The sequence below is a fragment of the Prionailurus viverrinus genome, chromosome D3 (assembly GCF_022837055.1).
Source record: "Prionailurus viverrinus isolate Anna chromosome D3, UM_Priviv_1.0, whole genome shotgun sequence".
NCBI classification, from domain to species: Eukaryota; Metazoa; Chordata; class Mammalia; order Carnivora; family Felidae; genus Prionailurus; species Prionailurus viverrinus.
In genome coordinates, this window is record NC_062572.1 from 7,725,433 (window position 1) to 7,742,569 (window position 17,137).

General features: G+C 45.7%; 1 protein-coding gene across 2 annotated transcripts in view; it reads right to left on the reverse strand.

Moving 5' to 3' along the window:
- The window catches only part of CFAP251 (cilia and flagella associated protein 251), a 68,724-nt gene that overhangs the window by 26,703 nt on the left and 24,884 nt on the right, over positions 1-17,137 (reverse strand). For both annotated transcript variants that reach the window (XM_047828730.1, XM_047828729.1), the window contains 8 exons: positions 15,816-16,030; positions 13,448-13,642; positions 12,467-12,717; positions 11,969-12,120; positions 10,220-10,393; positions 8,834-9,018; positions 2,421-2,535; positions 1,404-1,567 (listed from right to left, as the gene is read on the reverse strand). In XM_047828730.1, coding sequence (XP_047684686.1) covers positions 1,404-1,567; positions 2,421-2,535; positions 8,834-9,018; positions 10,220-10,393; positions 11,969-12,120; positions 12,467-12,717; positions 13,448-13,642; positions 15,816-16,030 — 1,451 coding nt within the window. The remainder of the gene's footprint in view (positions 1-1,403; positions 1,568-2,420; positions 2,536-8,833; positions 9,019-10,219; positions 10,394-11,968; positions 12,121-12,466; positions 12,718-13,447; positions 13,643-15,815; positions 16,031-17,137) is intronic.

Below are 17,137 nucleotides of genomic sequence, written 5' to 3' on the forward strand. Positions count from 1 at the left end.
AGGGACTGGCCACACACTCAGGAAGTGCTTTTCAATGTGAGAGCTCACCTCTAGCTTCGGAATTCCCAAATTCCCACCATCTGCTCTTAGGTGAAGGCAGAGGTGAAGGTCAGAGTGACAACCGCAGTCTGAAGCCAGCGAGGATCCAGAGCAGACTTACCTGGCGAGTTTTGCTTATATTCAGGTTAAGGGAAGAAGCTTCGATGTCTGCCATAAAAGAAAGATGTACGCTTGGCAGATGACAGGGGGTACACTTTCACTGGGAGCCAGGAATCGAAGGAAGGTAGGATTCTTTAAGAGGGAAGGTGCCGCTGAGCTGTCTATACCCAGCTCTTCAATGGGACGCTGCTGGGCAGGAGGCCATCTGAGAGGCAGGGGCTGGGAGAAGGTGTTGAGGGACGGGCACTGGCTCTGCCCTGTGGCAGCTCAGTGAATCGGGGTAGATGAGAGGGTTACTGTAGTACTTGCCCCCCTTTTCGGGAAAGCTCTTTAATAAGACCTTCGCAAGGAAGAACAGAGGAGAGGAAATAACGTACCGAGCCCTTAGCTCTGTGCTAGATGCCTTCCCTATATTAACCTACTCAATCCTTCTTACAAGGATCCTATTAAAGTCCCTATCATTACCCTTCTTCCTCCCACCGTTTCACAGACAAGGAATCTGAAGGTCAGAGATGGTAAGAAGCGTGCCCTGGGTGTCACAGCCAGCAGAAAGGAGGCTCCACATCCAAACCCATGTCTCTTGGGCCTCCAGGTGCGGGTACTGTCTGATCCTCAACCTGGACTTTTCCAGCCTCGCCCAAGGTAGAGCGTCTCAGCTCAGGGCAGGCGGGTGGGAAGAGCAGAGTGGACACACATGTTTCAAATAAGACTCCTACTATTTCTGTTACACGCGCTTGGGAGATTTGGGCAAGATCTTTGTAGCTGGTGCGAGTTTGCAGATGACAGAGTGGGAAGTATTTCAGGGGCCGCACCGAACAAAGTGGAATCACACTGCCTTCGCTGCAAATAGTAGTGAATAGTAACCTTTTATCCGCACATCGGTATGGACAGATGTCATGGGGAGGAACCTGAACGCCAGGCTGTAGGGGGTTAACACCCGTCTGCCGTTACTAGTTAAGAAAAGAGGGTCTGGGGGCACCTGGGTGGCTCAGTCGGTTGAGTATCCGACTTCGGCTCAGGTCGTGATCTCGTGGTTCATGAGTTCGAGCCCTGCGTCAGGCTCTGTGCTAACAGATCCTGGAGGCTGCTTCAGATTCTGTGTCTCCCTCTCTCTCTCTGTCCCTCCCATGCTCTCTCTCTCTCTCTCTCTCTCTGTCTCTCTCAAAAATTAATAAACATTAAGGAAAAGGCGTCTACACTTGACACCTTCTTTGTGGGGGTAGGGTTCTTGCCTCAACACATACCTTAAGTTGATTTCCCATTGTACCACCGATCGATCATGTCCTCCTGCCGTGAAGGCATAGCAGCCGTCATAGGAAACGGTCATTCCAGCCACCCCGCTTGGGTGGCATATAATAGCAGATGTCTTATGTGGATTGCCATCAACAGGTAAGATCTGAAGTCCAACCTAGGGAGGAATATGTAATTGGAAATTCAGATTCAGACAACTGCGGCCTGGGCTAGGACCTCGCACATTCATGTGTTACCTCCGGTTCTGTTTACTGGAAGGACGTGTGCATCTGGAGCTACCCCACACATTTCATGTGGCCAGGAGCTCACATACACTGACCCCTGTGGGGCGTTCCCTTAGGAGAGAGATGCCAGGTCCCGGTAGAGACACAGGAAGGATTTCACTGGTCTTCAGAGTCAGATATCCAAGGTTTTCCAGAATAATTCTGGAATCCCATGATTTTACGCTTTTCAATAGATTATTTAAGAAAAATTTTTTGAAATATTTATTTATTTCTGAGAGAGACAGAGACAGAATGCGAGTGGGTTAGGGGCAGAGAGAGGGAGACACAGAATCTGAAGCAGGCTCCTGGCCCTGAGCTGTCAGCACAGAGCCCGACGCAGGGCTCGAACCCACAGGCCGTGAGATCATGACCTGAGCCGAAGCCAGACGCTCAACTGACTGAGCTACCCAGGCACCCCTAGATTATTTATTAAATGTAGGACTGAGTGCAACGAGTTTGCATGTCTTTATAAGTTTTTTTCCATGTAAATAAATCAGAGAGAAAACATCCTTTGGTGACAATGTGTCTTCACGCGAGTACAGAAAATATAGTTAACTCCGCTCAAAAATGCCTCCTAAGACCCATTTCCACTCATTTATGGCAAATTTCAGTATCACTGTGGACAGGGACAGAAGTCAGGGGCTGGGCCATGATACCCAGCATCCTAGAGTCTGATCCTACTTGGGGCTGACTGCCACTCAAAACCCACAGAGTCATCTCACAGAGGCAGAGAGCAGAGGCTCATACCTTGTCTCTGTTAATAAACACCATGTAGCGTTTCTGCAGTTCCAAGGTGCTCTTCACTGGGAGGATTTGTACCTGTTCAATGGAAGAACCGTAAACTGGCCCAAGAAGCGTCTTTCTGCATGAGAAAAAAAAAAAGAAACATTTTTAATTCCACAAATCTGAATGCAGTTTTCCTGACTAGCTACGTTTCATGATGCTGTATACATTTTAAATTCTGAATTTCCTGACCTGTCACTTGGCTAAGAACCTCGCTCTCAACTGCGGCTAACAGCTGCCATAAATAAGGGGCACAGCCTCAAACGGTAAATGCTCCAGGAAAGTCAGACTGTGAAGGATGCTTTCTGCGTGGAGGTTCTGACTTTCCTTCCTGACGGCTGAGTGAAGGGAACATTATGCCTCGAGGATGTGTATGGGAACAGGGGATGTGAAAAAGGCGGTGAACAAGAGGCACGCGTGGGCAGGAAGCAGGAAAACACCCCTTCCTCAGTGGTCGGCCAAGAGATTAGATGACGTGATACCTGTTGCTACAGACGCCTGATGCGCGGGTCCAAGTGCAACACACAGACTTCCGAAAAAACTGTCTGTGACTCAGACTGTAATGAATTGTACCTCCACAATGGTCAGACTTCTTTAACTCAGACTCTGTTAGGAATCTGATCTGAGGCGAGGAATTGACGGGATGTTACCCTGAGCCCGGAGCAGGACATTTCCTGAAGCTGGAAAATGGTAGCTTCAGGACTCTGGCTCACACAGGCATCTTCTGAGGCCTAGGAGGAGTCCTGGTGTGTTTTAGTCTTAATTATATACCCCCCTTTTTTTTTTTTTAACAGTGCCCACAAATCCGAACACACTTCATACCCCACAAAACCTGGATCTGTCCCTGTGAGGCGAGTAGCTATTACAATCTTATTATAAGTCCCTTGTTGTTTGGATGTGTTTTCTCCCTGTGTCCCCTGTCCCCACCCCATGTCTAGTGGGGACAGTACATACTCCATGTATGTGCACTGAACAAAGTACAAATCCATTAAACGGCCTTTTTTTTTTTTTTTTTTAATGTTTATTTATTTTTGGGACAGAGAGAGACAGAGCATGAACGGGGGAGGGGCAGAGAGAGAGGGAGACACAGAATCGGAAACAGGCTCCAGGCTCCGAGCCATCAGCCCAGAGCCTGACGCGGGGCTCGAACTCACGGACCACGAGATCGTGACCTGGCTGAAGTCGGACGCTCAACCGACTGTGCCACCCAGGCGCCCCTAAACGGCCTTTTTTAAGGGCCTTCTGTGCCAGGCACTGTGCGAGGTGCTCGGACCCAGACATGAGCTCACAGCCTGGCAGGGACGACAGACACGGGAGCACCGTGAGGGCAGAGGCATGGGAACAGGCAGGTTCAGGGCTCAGAGACAGCTCTGAGGAAGGAGACCTGTGAGCTGGGTGTGCAATGGTGAGTTGGAAAGGTGGAGAAGAATATGGAGGTGACAGAACAGGCAGTGAAAACAGGGGGTGCAAGTGCATGGAAGATGGACTGTTGGTGGAAAACTGCGGAAGGAAAATTTAAGGGGGAAGGAGTGGGAGGTGGAGGGCGGTGAGCTGAGCAGGGGAGCAGGGCCCAGTTGTGAGGGCAGATGCTGGCCGGGCTGCAGGATGCTGCAGGGGGCCGGGGGCGGAGGGGATCAGGTTGGATGATCCATGGTCAGGTTCATACACATGGAGACTTAGGTGAAATGTCAGAAATGCTAAACAGCCACCTGAGGGACCACACGTTGGTTAGCCACAAGTCACCCTGTGTGGGGATGTCCGAGGACCTTCCCCAAGTATCCCTGAGTGGACAGAGGCGGGGAGACCATGGCTAAGAGACGACTGATTTGAATCCCACGTGGAGGCTGTCACACACCGCTGGTGGGAACGTGAGCGGGTGGCACTGTTTGGTAACCAGTCTGGCAGCTCCTCATCATGGTTAAACAGTTACTATGTGATCTGGTAATTCTACTCCCAGGTCTCTACCCAAGAGAAACGGGACATGTATCTGCATGGAAACCTACACACAAATGTTCATAAGAGCCCAACACAGAGACAACACCAATGTCCACCAACAGGTGAATGAATAGATGAGGTAGACGTTTTTTTTTATGTTTATTTATTTTTGAAAGAGAGACAGAGTGTGAGCAGGGGAGGGTCAGAGAGAGATGGAGACAGAATTGGAAACAGGCTCCAGGCTCTGAGCTGTCAGCACAGAGCCCAATGCAGGGCTCGAGCTCACGAACTAACTGTGAGATCATGACCTGAGCCGGAGTCAGCCACTTAACCGACTGAGCCACCCAGGTGCCCCCAAATGGGATACATCTATAAAATGGAGTATTATTCAGCCATAAAAATGAACACTGAAACATGCCACACCACAGATGAACCCTGAAAACAGGATGCTGAGTGAAAGAAGCCAGACACAAAACGTCACACAGGCATAATTCCATACACACGAAATATCCATAATAGATAAATGCACAGAGACAGATGCAGATTGGTGGCTGTCAGGAGTGGGGCAGGAGTTGGGGAAGGAAGGAAGGAGGGTATGGGGGGTGGCTGCTAATGGGTGCAGGGTTTGTTTTTGGGGTGATGAAAATGCTCTTGGATTAGACAGTGGTGATGATTGCACAACTTTGTAAATACAGTAAAAACCACTGAAAAGGGGTAAATTTTATGATATGTAAAACGTATCTTGATTTAAATTATAAGTAAGCAAAAAAAAAAAAAAAGGTCGAACTATTCAGCCTCCCGATGCTTCCACTTCCTCAACAGTAAATGGGGACAATGACAATGACAGCACCTGCCCCAGGAGTCGGTGGTAAACATTAAGTAGGTTAATATACATAAAGCACTTGGAACAATTTCTGGCACATAGTAGGAGCCAGACAATGTAACTGTCACCATTGTTAAGCATATCTGACAATTTCATAAAGTTAGCATCTTTTGCTTCTAATTAAAAAAGTATTACATATTCATTGTAAACAATTTCACACACTTAGACATGCATAAGATAGACAGTCTACCTAGACCCCCACACTGCTGCACTCTTTCATCCCGAGATAATTGTGGGTAACAGTCTGGTGTCTGAGACTTGAGAATTTCTTTTATGTATTCTAACCTATGTAATTATAATTTTATGTGAAAATTATATAAATTATGGAAACAGCATTGTATATGAAAATATAGTATGTCATAGGGATAGTTGCATGATACTATACAGAAAGCTGATTTTTTTTCTTTCTTTTTTTTAAGTAGGCTTCATACCTAGCACAGAGCTCAGTGTGGGGCTTGAACTCACGACCCTGAGCTCAAGACCTGAGCTGATCAAGACAAATGCTTAACCCAGCCACCCAGATGCCCCTCTTTTTTTCTTTTCTACAAGCAGTATCATGTTTCAGCGTAGTAACAAGCCATCATTTAACCAATCCCCTATTAATGGACATCTGGATTGTTTCCACTTTTGAAAATATTTTCAAACAAGACATCCTTTTACTTATGTCTTGGCATACTGGGTGAGGACGTCTGTGGGCTACATTCCTAGACATCAGACAACATGATGCAAATTAACAGCGGGCAACAATTGCTCTCCCAAAGGATGCCCAGTTTCCACATCTCCCCAGCAGGCAGAGAGTGCCCACCCCCCTACACCTTTGCCAACACTGTGCACTGTTGGTCAACTTTATCTTTGCTAATCTGGTTCATGAAAAATGATGTCTTGCTTTCATTTACATCTTTGATACACTAGTGAACATCTGCTCATAGGTTTATTGGCCTTTTTCTGCGAACTGCCTTTTTAAGGTCTAGATATTTTTTAATGCATTTTAACTTGTTTTGGATATATCATGAAAAGGCACTTCTTACCCAAGTAAGTGTGGTTATGAGGCCTTATTATTCCTACAACTTAAAAGATGCTTTATGCAAAGGGCTTTACTTTGGAGTGATGGAGATGTTTTGGAATTAGATACAGGTGGTTGTTGCATGACATTGTGAATGCATTAAATGCCAGTGAATTGTTCACATTAAAATGGTTAGTTTTGGGGTGCCTAGGTGGCTCAGTCAGTTAAGCATCTGACTTTGGCTCATGCCATGATCTCACAGTTCGTGAGTTCAAGCCCCATGTTGGGCTCCGCGTTGATGGCTCGGAACCTGGAGTCTGCTTTGGATTCTCTGTCTCCCTTTCTCTCTCTGCCCCTCCCCGGCTTGTGCTCACTCTCTCTCTCTCTCTCTCTTTCAAAAATAAACAAACATTAACAAAATTAAAAAATAAAATGGTTAGTTTTTATGTTTTTTTAAATGTTTATTTTTTTGAGAGAGACAGAGCTGAAGTCAGACACTTAACTGATTGAGCCACCCAGGTGACCCTAGTTTTTATGTTTTGTGTTATTGAATTTCACTTCGATAAATTATTTTTTAAGGGACACCTGGGTGGCTCAGTTGGTTAAATGTCCAACTCTTGATTTCAGGTCAGGTCGTGGTCTTGGGGTCATGAGATCAAGCCCCACTTTGGACTCCACGCTCAGCATGGAGCCTGCCTGACATTCTCTCTCTCTCTCCTCTCCCCCTCCCCTGTTCAGGCTGTCCTCTGAAAAAAATAGTAAAAGATGTTTTATGAAAAGAAATTTTTAAATAAAAATAAAAAGATGCCTTATGCTAATTTCCAATTGATTATCAAAGGCAGAAACTCCTCTAACTGTGTGGCTCTAAGTCTCTGCTTAGTAACTGTTAGCAGGAACTTCGAGCCTGGAGGCCCTCCATGCCCAATCTATCTGCTTGGCAAAGTCAGATTTTCTCAGGACTTGCATATCTATGGGATAGTCCATGTCCAAAAGGTTTGTTTCCATTAAAGATGATGGACGAAGATTCCAGGATCGCCTAAAATTCTTTTGCCATGTATCTGTCAAATGTCTCCTTCCCAGTGTTTTAACATTAAAAAAAAGTTGTGCTGGATTTCTCTCCTATTCATGCCACATGACATAGCATTTCTCAGTCATTTTTCCTTGTACCCTTCTGGAAACAAATGTTTAAAAAAGGAAGAAGAAGAAGAATATTATGATGGTGATCCTTTGAGGACCTATCTTACTGAGAAACATTTCAAAACGATGATCTTCCTCAAGCATAGGACCAGCTGCTATTGGCCAGTTTTCTCACTTCTTTCTCCCAGGTGAGGTCACTAATGAGTTCTCACCTCTGTGTTTCTCCAGCCTCCACGCCTCTGATCTTGCCAGCCATACCACAAGGCAGCCAAACCACAGGCAGAGAGGGGATGCACCCAAAGCAAGGGCTGCACCAGCACTCAGTGGTGTGAAGTAGAGGACAGAGTCAGAACTAGGTTCAAGGATTAAGTCTCATCCTTTCCTGAGCAGCAATTTCTGTTGCATGTCAGAACCTCAGTGGGATAATACTTGGGAGCGTTGTTGAAGAAGAGTGCAGAGCCCTGGTGCAGGGACGGTGCACCATAATCTGTATCTATCAGGAGGAGCAAACCCTGGGGGCCGGGCCTAGCAGCACAAGCGCCAAGCACAGATGTAGACCTACTTCAGGATGGAGAGGCTGCTGCTCTGAAAGGCTCAGCTTTGAAGATGCCCTGGGCTTGGTCCTTTGGCCGCTCCTCTATACACTTTTCCCTTCTGGAATCTTCTCTCATCTCATGGCTTTAAAGCACCATGTGCTCCTGACCTCAAACATGGACCTGGCCCAGAACTCCCATGAACTCCACTCCCCCTCCAAGATGCAAATTCCATGGTGGCAGGAACAATGCTGTTTGCATCTCCACCTTCAGCACCTCGGACAGAACCTGGCTCAGGTAGGGGCTGGGTGAATACTGCGGGAACACACGAATGCCTTCAGGTAAACTGAAAAACTCCTTTAGGAACCAAGAGTAAGAAAAATTGCACAATTAGGGGCATCTGGCTGGCTCAGTCGGTAGAACATGTGATTCTCGATCTCGGGGTTGTGAGTTTGAGCCCTACGTTGGGTGCAGAGATTACTTAAAAAATAATAATAAAATCTTTTTTTAAAAATCACACAATTGGTAGTATTCAAGTGAAAATATCTGTTGTTATCCACGAGGGAAGGATAGGAGAGTTTATAAAGCATCAGCAACTTCTCGGGTTCCTTCACAGGGTCTCAGGCACTGAGCTCTGGGTCCCTCATCTCTGTGCAGGGCTGGGCTCAGAAGAGGGCTCTGGATTTGCATCCTGCCTCTGGCAACTTCCCAACCACGTGACCCTGAATGAGAATGTCTCAACTTTTCCATGCCTTTCTTTCCTCCTCTGCAAAGTGAGTGTGAGTAAAGGTAGCCAAGCTGCTCATGGGTCCATGAGCTGAGACGTGAAATAAGCTGGGGGCTGAGGAACTGATTTCTGCATCAGTGGGAGGCTCCTGCTGCTTACCTGCACATTTTCGTGGTGGAATTAAAAAGTTTCACTTTGTAGCCACTGTTGCAAATGAGCAGGAAGAGTTCCCTGGTGAGTGGTGGGTACCAGACCATACAGGTAGGGTAGTTGCCCTGATCGGTTCGGTGAATGTCCAGGACTTCCAGGTGGTCTTTGGAGCTCTTAAGAAGATTATACTCGATCTGCAGAGGAGCCCAGATGTTCACACATGAGGACTGAGCCAAATGAAGTCAACTCACAGTCTTATTCTGGGGGAAACAACGTTGGGCCTCTTAAGAGAAGACTTGCTTAGACCCTTGCTCCTAATAAGCTGCCATTATGGAGCATTCCTTATGAGCAAAGACAGTGAGCTAAGCACCTTAAAAACATGTTGCCATTTAACACTCATGACTCCCCTGTCAAGTCGTACCATTGTGCCCATTTTACAGATTAGAAAACCTGTTCAGAGTGGTTCAGTGGCTTGCCCAAGGTCACACAGCTAAGAACTGGTAGGGTGAGAATTCAAATTTAGGTTCCAACTGACTCCAAAACCTGAACTCTCACAGTTATGTTATACTGTCTCCCTTAACATTATCTTGGGAACTCTTTGAGGGTGGGAACTAATTCATATCTAAATCTCAACACTTGACCATGATAAATTAGCAGCTTGCTGAATTTCACCCATAGGTAGATTTTGGTGGCCAGGCCAGGATGAATGAATGGATGGGCGGCCATAATAAAGGAGACAAAGGGATGGAGGAAAGGGAGGGAGCGCGGAAGGAAGTTAAGATGGATAGAAACAGAACTTCTTTGACTCATGATGGGGTTACATCCCAATAAACCTATCGTAAGTCAAAAATGCATTTAACACACCTACCCTAGGGAACACCGCAGCCTAGCCTGGCCCACCTTAGACGTGCTCAGAACACGGACATGAGCCTCCAGTTGGGCACAGTCATCCACCACAAAGCCTGTTTTATAATGAGGTGTTGACTATTGCATGTAATTTTCTGAATCCTGTACTAAAAGTGACAAATGTAACAGCCGTGTGGGTGCAGGTGGCTGTCCGTGTACCACCCGTTGACCCTCCCGACCGTGTGGCTGCCTGGGAGCTGCTGCGGCCTCTGTCCAGCATCTCGGGAGAGGGTGGGGCCACAGGTCGCTAGCCTGGGACAGGATCCAGATTCAACCTTTCCAACACAGCTTCTACTGAAGGAGCATTGCTTTTGCACATCCTTGAGACCAAGCATCGACCCAGAGATGTTTATGCTACTATGTTATGCTGTACACTCATTTTCTCCAACATGCACTGTGGGCCCAGTGCTATACCAGATGCCAGGGACACAACAAGACTGAAATACACACAGTCCCAGTGGTGAGATAAACGGACACTGAACGGCTTACCAAGAGCCTGTCTTTCCCGAGGCTCAGCAGTCTCGGCTCATTGCTGTCCAGATGAACCCCAAACAGGAGACTGCAAATGCTCTTGCGATGAGAACGAAGTCTTGCCAGATATTCCCAGACCCTGTGTCCATTTCTGACTACCACCACATAAACAGACACGGTAAAACGTACATCCTGAATAGGAGCAAAAAGTACAAGTCATTCCTTGCTAGGTTTTGTAACTTGAAAATCATCATCATGTTTTTCATACTAATGTTGCCGTTAGAATATTTTATCCAAGAGGCACCCGGGTGGCTCAGTCGGTTGAGCATTCAACTCTTGATTTGAGCTCAGGTCATGATCGTAGGGTTGTGAGATCAAGCCCTATGTCAGGCTCTGTGATGACAGCATGGAACCTGCTTGAGATTCTCTCTTTCTCTCTCCCTCTGCCCACCCCCCACTCTTGTCTGTGCTGTATCTCTAAAACAATAAAAAGAATAATAAAGAAGACTACTTTATCCAAAAATAAATTTTAGTCTATCAGAGCAAGTAATAAAATAACACCCATCTGGGGTGCCTGGGTGGCTCAGTCAGTTGAACGTCCAACTTCAGCTCAGGTCATGATCTCTCAGTTCGTGAGTTCAAGCCCCGTGTCAGGCTCTGTGCTGACAGCTCGGAGCCTGGAGCCTGCTTCAGATTCTGTGTCTCCCTCTCTCTGCCCCTTCCCCACTCATGCTCTGTCCCTCTCTATCTCTCAAAAATGAATAAACGTTAAATTAAAAAAAAATACCCATTTTACAGAGGAACATATTAAGGTTAACAGTAGATAACCCACGAAGGTAATTGTCGGGGGAGAGAGACACTGACACTGTGGCCTTACCCTTCTTTCTGGTCCCCACCTCTTTCTGTGTGGAAAAATGAAACCCTGACTCTTTTGCCTTTGTCCTCCCTTCTCTGTATCCAGCTACACAAAACTTAAAACATGTAAGTTCTAAATAGTATCATGGCTGAGAGTGAACTGGGTAGGAGAGTGTGTGAGAGCAGCCTGAGGGAAGGGGGCGCCAAAGTCAGGTGCTGCAGGGGTGCGGAGGCTCAGCTTTGGGCCCGTACAGGCAGGACCAGAGGAGGGGCCGGGCACAGAGGCAGGGGTGGGAGAGCATCGGGGACATGGTGGCTCTTACTCCTCACCCCACATCAAGGCAAGACTTGCGCACTGCAGACCAGGAGAGCTGGCAGGAAGGGAGAGGTTAAAGGTCTCGGAAAATCTTTACTGAGCTTAAGAGCCCTATTCACAGAGGGAAGGAACAGAATCCAAAACACCAGGGAAGACTGTGCTTTGAGATGAATGAGAATGTCATCTTGTCAAAAATCAAAGAGAAAGATGAAAGGATGGATGCCAAGAAAGGGGTCCAGAAACCAACACACCAAAATGAGCTGTCAGGATGGCCAAATCCCAGTCCGCAGGTCCTGAGGCCTGGTCTCGTTTTCGAGCGAGAGTCTCCCCCACCCCTTTACAGCGGCTTTGTGGAGATACAGTTCACACTCCACACAATTCACACCTTTAAAGTGTGCAACTCCATGGTTTTTAGTGTACTCACAGAGCTCTGCCCCATGCCACAATTTTAGAGCATTTACATGACCCCTCAAAGAACCCCGAACCCATCAGCAGTCACTCGCCAGCGATCCCCGCCCCACCCCCCAGTCCTCTCTCCCTTTTGGTCGTAAACAAGGCTGCTAGACCACTGGATGGCACACAGTGGAAACACTTACAGCAGTTGCCATGTACTGGGAGTCATGCGAGAAGCTGACGTGAGTCACGCTGGCTCTGGAATATTTGAAAGGCTCCGGGATTTGGTTTTCTAAGGACATTGCATCGAGGATGTAAACTGTCCCTTCGGTGAAGCCGGCTCCAAGAAGGACTCCTGAAATCACAGGCCAGAGAACAATGCTGGAAAAGGACTTCATTCGTTGAAGAAACATAGACTCCGGGCCAGGCCTTGTTCTAGGTGCTGAGGAGACAGCAATGAACATGACGGACAAGGACCCTGGATGGAGAAATAGACTGAAAAGCAGGAGTCTCTGGGATGAGTGCTCAGAGACTACTAGGCACCGAACGCTGCAGGGTCCAGAGGGACAAGGTGCGTCCTCTGGCCTGCTGGGGGGAGTGCGGTCAAGGTGAACTTCCTGGAGCTGTTACAGCCAAGGGCTGCAGCCATTTGGGTCTGTTTTTGATTTGGAGACTAAGACAGGCTGATGAAATGAAAATACCTTCAGGGTTATAGGTTAGACTCTGGATGCCGAGCCCCTTCTCAAAGACCCTGCTGAAAAGGTATTTTTTCTTTTCATAATCCCACACTTTGATCATCCCACAGAGACTCCCAATGGCGAGGAGGGGTTGATACGGGTGGCAGGAGATGGCACAAATGGCATCCTTGGGCTCCACGAATAACTTCTCAAGTTTGGTCCCGTCTGTCGTTAAGTGGTACACTGTAGCGTCAGATGTTCCGATGATAAGATTCCTGTTTGCCAGGGAGAGACCAGACACTATCAGCGTTTGCAGGGAACGGGGCACGCCAGCTATTCTGCTTCTAATTGCACATGAAACGCCTCTGTCGTCTGTAATTTAGTGACATTATTAACCCACCATCTCCAAAAATATACTACCAATACCCAACAGCTTCCATTTGCAAGTGAAAAAGCCCACATTTCTACATGTAAATTGAGTCATTAAGTATGCAGATGGACAGTCAGTTGTACAATTAGCTAATCTGCACATGCAAATATTCATTTGTGTATGCAAATATGGAGTTTGGTGCACACATACAGATGTGCCTGCAAATACGGCAAGGGTAATTAAGCAGACTCGCACATAATTCAGTCTCGAAATGTTATGGCTATTAATTATCAAATGCCTTTAACCGCAGCGCTAGGGCAAACTCGGCCTGGAGAAGAGACACCAAGCTACAGCGAGGGACTCCAAACACAACAGAGATTAGAACTCAGGGATAAGCCCTTTCCAGCTTCCAGTCGCTGAAGAGTCTTAATACGAAAATAATGCCTCATTTAAAAAAATGATTAAATAGGGATGATGATCAGCCTTGGAGATCCATCTTCGAGCCCTGCAAAGGACTGAGCGATCCTGTTCTATCACATATGCTAGGAACAAGGTGAACATTCCACCGCATGCCAACTATAAGACATCAATCATTTTTTTGGCCACTCAAATGACTAGATTCATTAACAACTTACCTTATGATAAAAAGGTCACCTTTTAAAGTGCAGTCTGGAGGATAGTTTGATTTTTCGGTAGGCGGAGCTGCTGGGGTCTTTGAAAAGGACAGGGTCCTTATGGAGCTCAGTTTGAAGTGGCTGTACCAGTTAACAATGGACAGGGTGCGATCGTAGAACTTAATGTTACCTCTAATATCACCTGTGACAATATAGCTGAAATGGAGAAAAACATGAGTTTGTTAGCTAACTGTAGTAAGGACCAGATATCTATTGAACAGCTAATCATATGTCAGGCTCTAGACTCTGGGAATTGTCAAAACTTGACTTCATTCTACCATCCAAGGCTGATTTTACTGTTATTCCACTTTACATCTAGGAAACTCAGGCTCAGAGAAGTTGAGAAATTTGCTCAAGGCCTGGGTTTGCCAGATTTAGCAAATAGAAATGGAGGTTGCCCAATTAAATTTGAATTTCAGTTAAACAATGAGTAATCTTCTAGCTTAAGTATGTCCCAAATAACGTACGGGATATACTTATACAAGGCAACCCTATCAGGCCCTGTGGCTAGACTATGCAGGTGTACCTAATGCAAAATCTGTGCTCTTGCTTTGCTCTCCCTGCCTTCCCAGATCAGCCATGTGCAGTGGCAATGGGCAGTGATTTACATTCTCTGCTGTGAAACCGTCTACCAGCCCTCCGATATCACCCAGCCTGGCAATAGGACACAAGCTGCTTTACAAGAAGGCACTGTTGTTAGAGCCATCGTAAAACCCTGTCCAGTCATCACAGCCAAAGGCAATGCCGCGTGACAAGATGGCTTTTATTTCCAGTCCTCAGACCCATTCCAAATGGGCTTTTTTAAAAAAAAAGCCTCTAACGTAATTCTAATTGTGGGGGGAGGGGGAGGGCAGGGGGATGAATTTCCTCTCATATATGCAAAGTGATTAAATGAGGTTTCTGATTAATAAGCGAGGCAGGTGGGCAGAGTAATTGGCTAGAACACCTTTCACTGCCCTCTGCTGGACAGAAAAGGCAAAACAAGCCAAGTATTTTCAAGACCTTTCCCTTCATGGGCTCCCTGGTCCCGTCTGGGTTTTATTTAACACGGAGAGAGGGGAACAGAGGGCTGGTCTTCACTGGCCCTAACCCCCAAGTAATTAAAGGTTGGTTCATCAGCAGCAGCAATTCCATCACTGTCTTCTCCACACCACTACGTGAAGACGGCAATTCACATTTCTCTTTGAAAAGCCATGCCAGACCCTCACTGCTCCCTTTATTAAAAGAAATGAAAATGAAAGCAGAGCTTTTGGAAAGCAGATGGCACAGTGGCTCCAATTATATGGTCATGGTCCTTGTCATTTGGCAATTTTCTCCATCACTTTTGGGAACTTCTCTAGCATACTAACTTTTTCACCTAGGGCTCCCTTGTGCCAGACGATGTGTTACAAGTTTTACATGCCTTGTCTCACAAAATCCTCATAAAATCACTCTGAGAGAGATAGTATTGTTATGCCCATTTTACAGATGGAAAAATGGAGGCTCAGCAAAGTCCCTTGCCCAGGGTCCCTCAGCAGGGAACAGATGCACCTAGAATGTGAACCCCTTTCTATCTGAGACTAAGGCTTTTAATGATCCTCTCTGAGCCCCCACAACCTCTCAAGTCAGTGAACTTCATAAAGGTTTGTTGTATTTCATCTTTTCATAATGGGTAAGTGTTATTTATTTATTTACTTATTTACTTACTTACTTACTTACTTATTTACTTATTTATTTATTCTGAGAGGGGTGGGGGCAAGAGAACCAGTGGGGAAGGGGCAGAAAGAGGGAGACAGAGGATCTGAAGCAGGCTCTGTGTTGACAAGAGAGAGCCATACACGGGACTTGAATTCACAGACCGTGAGATCATGACCTGAGTCAAAGTCAGGGTCCCTGAGTGGCTCAACCAACTGAGCCACTCAGGGACCCTGGTAAGTGTTACTTTGTAATCAGAAAAAAACCCCAACATAGTTATTCACGTTATTTTCTTAAAATTAAAGTATGTAAAATTTAGGGTGCAAAATAAAGTCTAATTAGTGTGGAAGAAAAAACAAGTTACTTTTTGTTTCACCAACACAAAGGGATTTTTAAAAGTAATATATGCCCATGATTAAAAAAAAATAATAAAAGCAAACCAATTAGTACAAATGAGACTATAAAAAGAGGTGAATCTAACCCCCACCCTAACCCTACTTCTCCATTCTTTTCCTCAGAGGCAACAAACATTCCCAGTTAATAACGAATTTCCCCAGAAATATTCTATGCATATACAAAATACATGTATACATCCAAAAGGGTTTTAAAATACTTTTGTAATCCTTGATAGCTACTTTTTAATTAAGTTAATTACCTATCAACTGTAGTAAGCACAGTGATGCCCTCTTTCTGCAAATGAACCAATTTACAAGGTTTGATATGAGGAAAGTCCAGAGAGGCGGAGGCAGACGATGGGGGGCGGTATATGTCCCAGACAACCAGCTTCCCTTCCATTGTTGCTGAGAGTATTTGTGTTAAATTCAAATGAAAGACTGACTGGGTTAATTTTCCCACGAGCTTGTTGAACGTCTGCATTTCAAAAGACAGATTACAAGTTACCGTTGGTAATAAATATAAAACAAAACATTTATCAATATGACATTTTATAATATTACACTGAAATACAGCAGGAAAAAGATAAAATTTAAACAAAACAATCACTAACAAATCTCTCCCTCGTGGATTGCCGGGGTGCAGGCAGTTCTGAGCCTCTGAAGGTTTGCTCAGAGCCAAGTGAAGGGTTATGTACTGTGCTAATTAAACTGTTTGCTTAAATCAAATGAAAGAGTGGTTAATCACTTGTTTATACCTGTTCAACTTCTCTTACTTTCAGAGTAAGGGGTTTCAGAGACTGATAAAGAGACTAATGTCTGTCGTGAGCATGCTCCAGTTGTAAGGTATCATAAAGTAATTATCCCAGTCTCATAATTATAGCCTTTTTTCCCATCAGTAGAAATTAAGTACCATACAGTACAGAAATGCCCCTGACTCCTTATGAAATGTGTGCTACAAAAAATAAGGCACTAGGCCATCTCTCTTAGGCAACATCTTAGAGATGAAGTATAGAAAGAACCCAGAGCAGTGAGTGGAGCCCCACAGTGAATATTTAACAAATGAGTAAATCAAAGAAACTCCACATTTTGTCATGCAAGACAGCATGTCTGCTGCCCAATTCTCCCAACTACACAGACAAGACTCTACGGTTTACCTCTATTGCCCTGAACACAAGAGGGTCAGGAAAACAATAGCTGGTTAAGCAAGGGCGTCAAGTTCTTTCTAAGAGCAGCTCTGATTCAATACAAGGCATTTTCATCATTTCAAACTACAGACAATCCTCATTGTGGGTTCTGTATCTGCAAATTCACCTCCTCGCTGAAATTTATTTATAACCCAAATCAATCCTTGTGGGACTTTCAATGATCATTTGCGGACGTGCACATGTGCAGAGAGGCAAAAAAACTGGACTCTCCCTAGGCGCACGTTCTTAGCTGAGGTCAAGCAAGGATGCGCTCTGCCTTACTTCAGCTCTCAAATTGTAAACAAGTGTCCTTTTCGTGGTCTGTTTAGTGCCATGTTGTTTGCAGTTATGAGGTGCTTTTTGTTGGCAATTTCAGTACTTAAACTGGCCTCAAACAA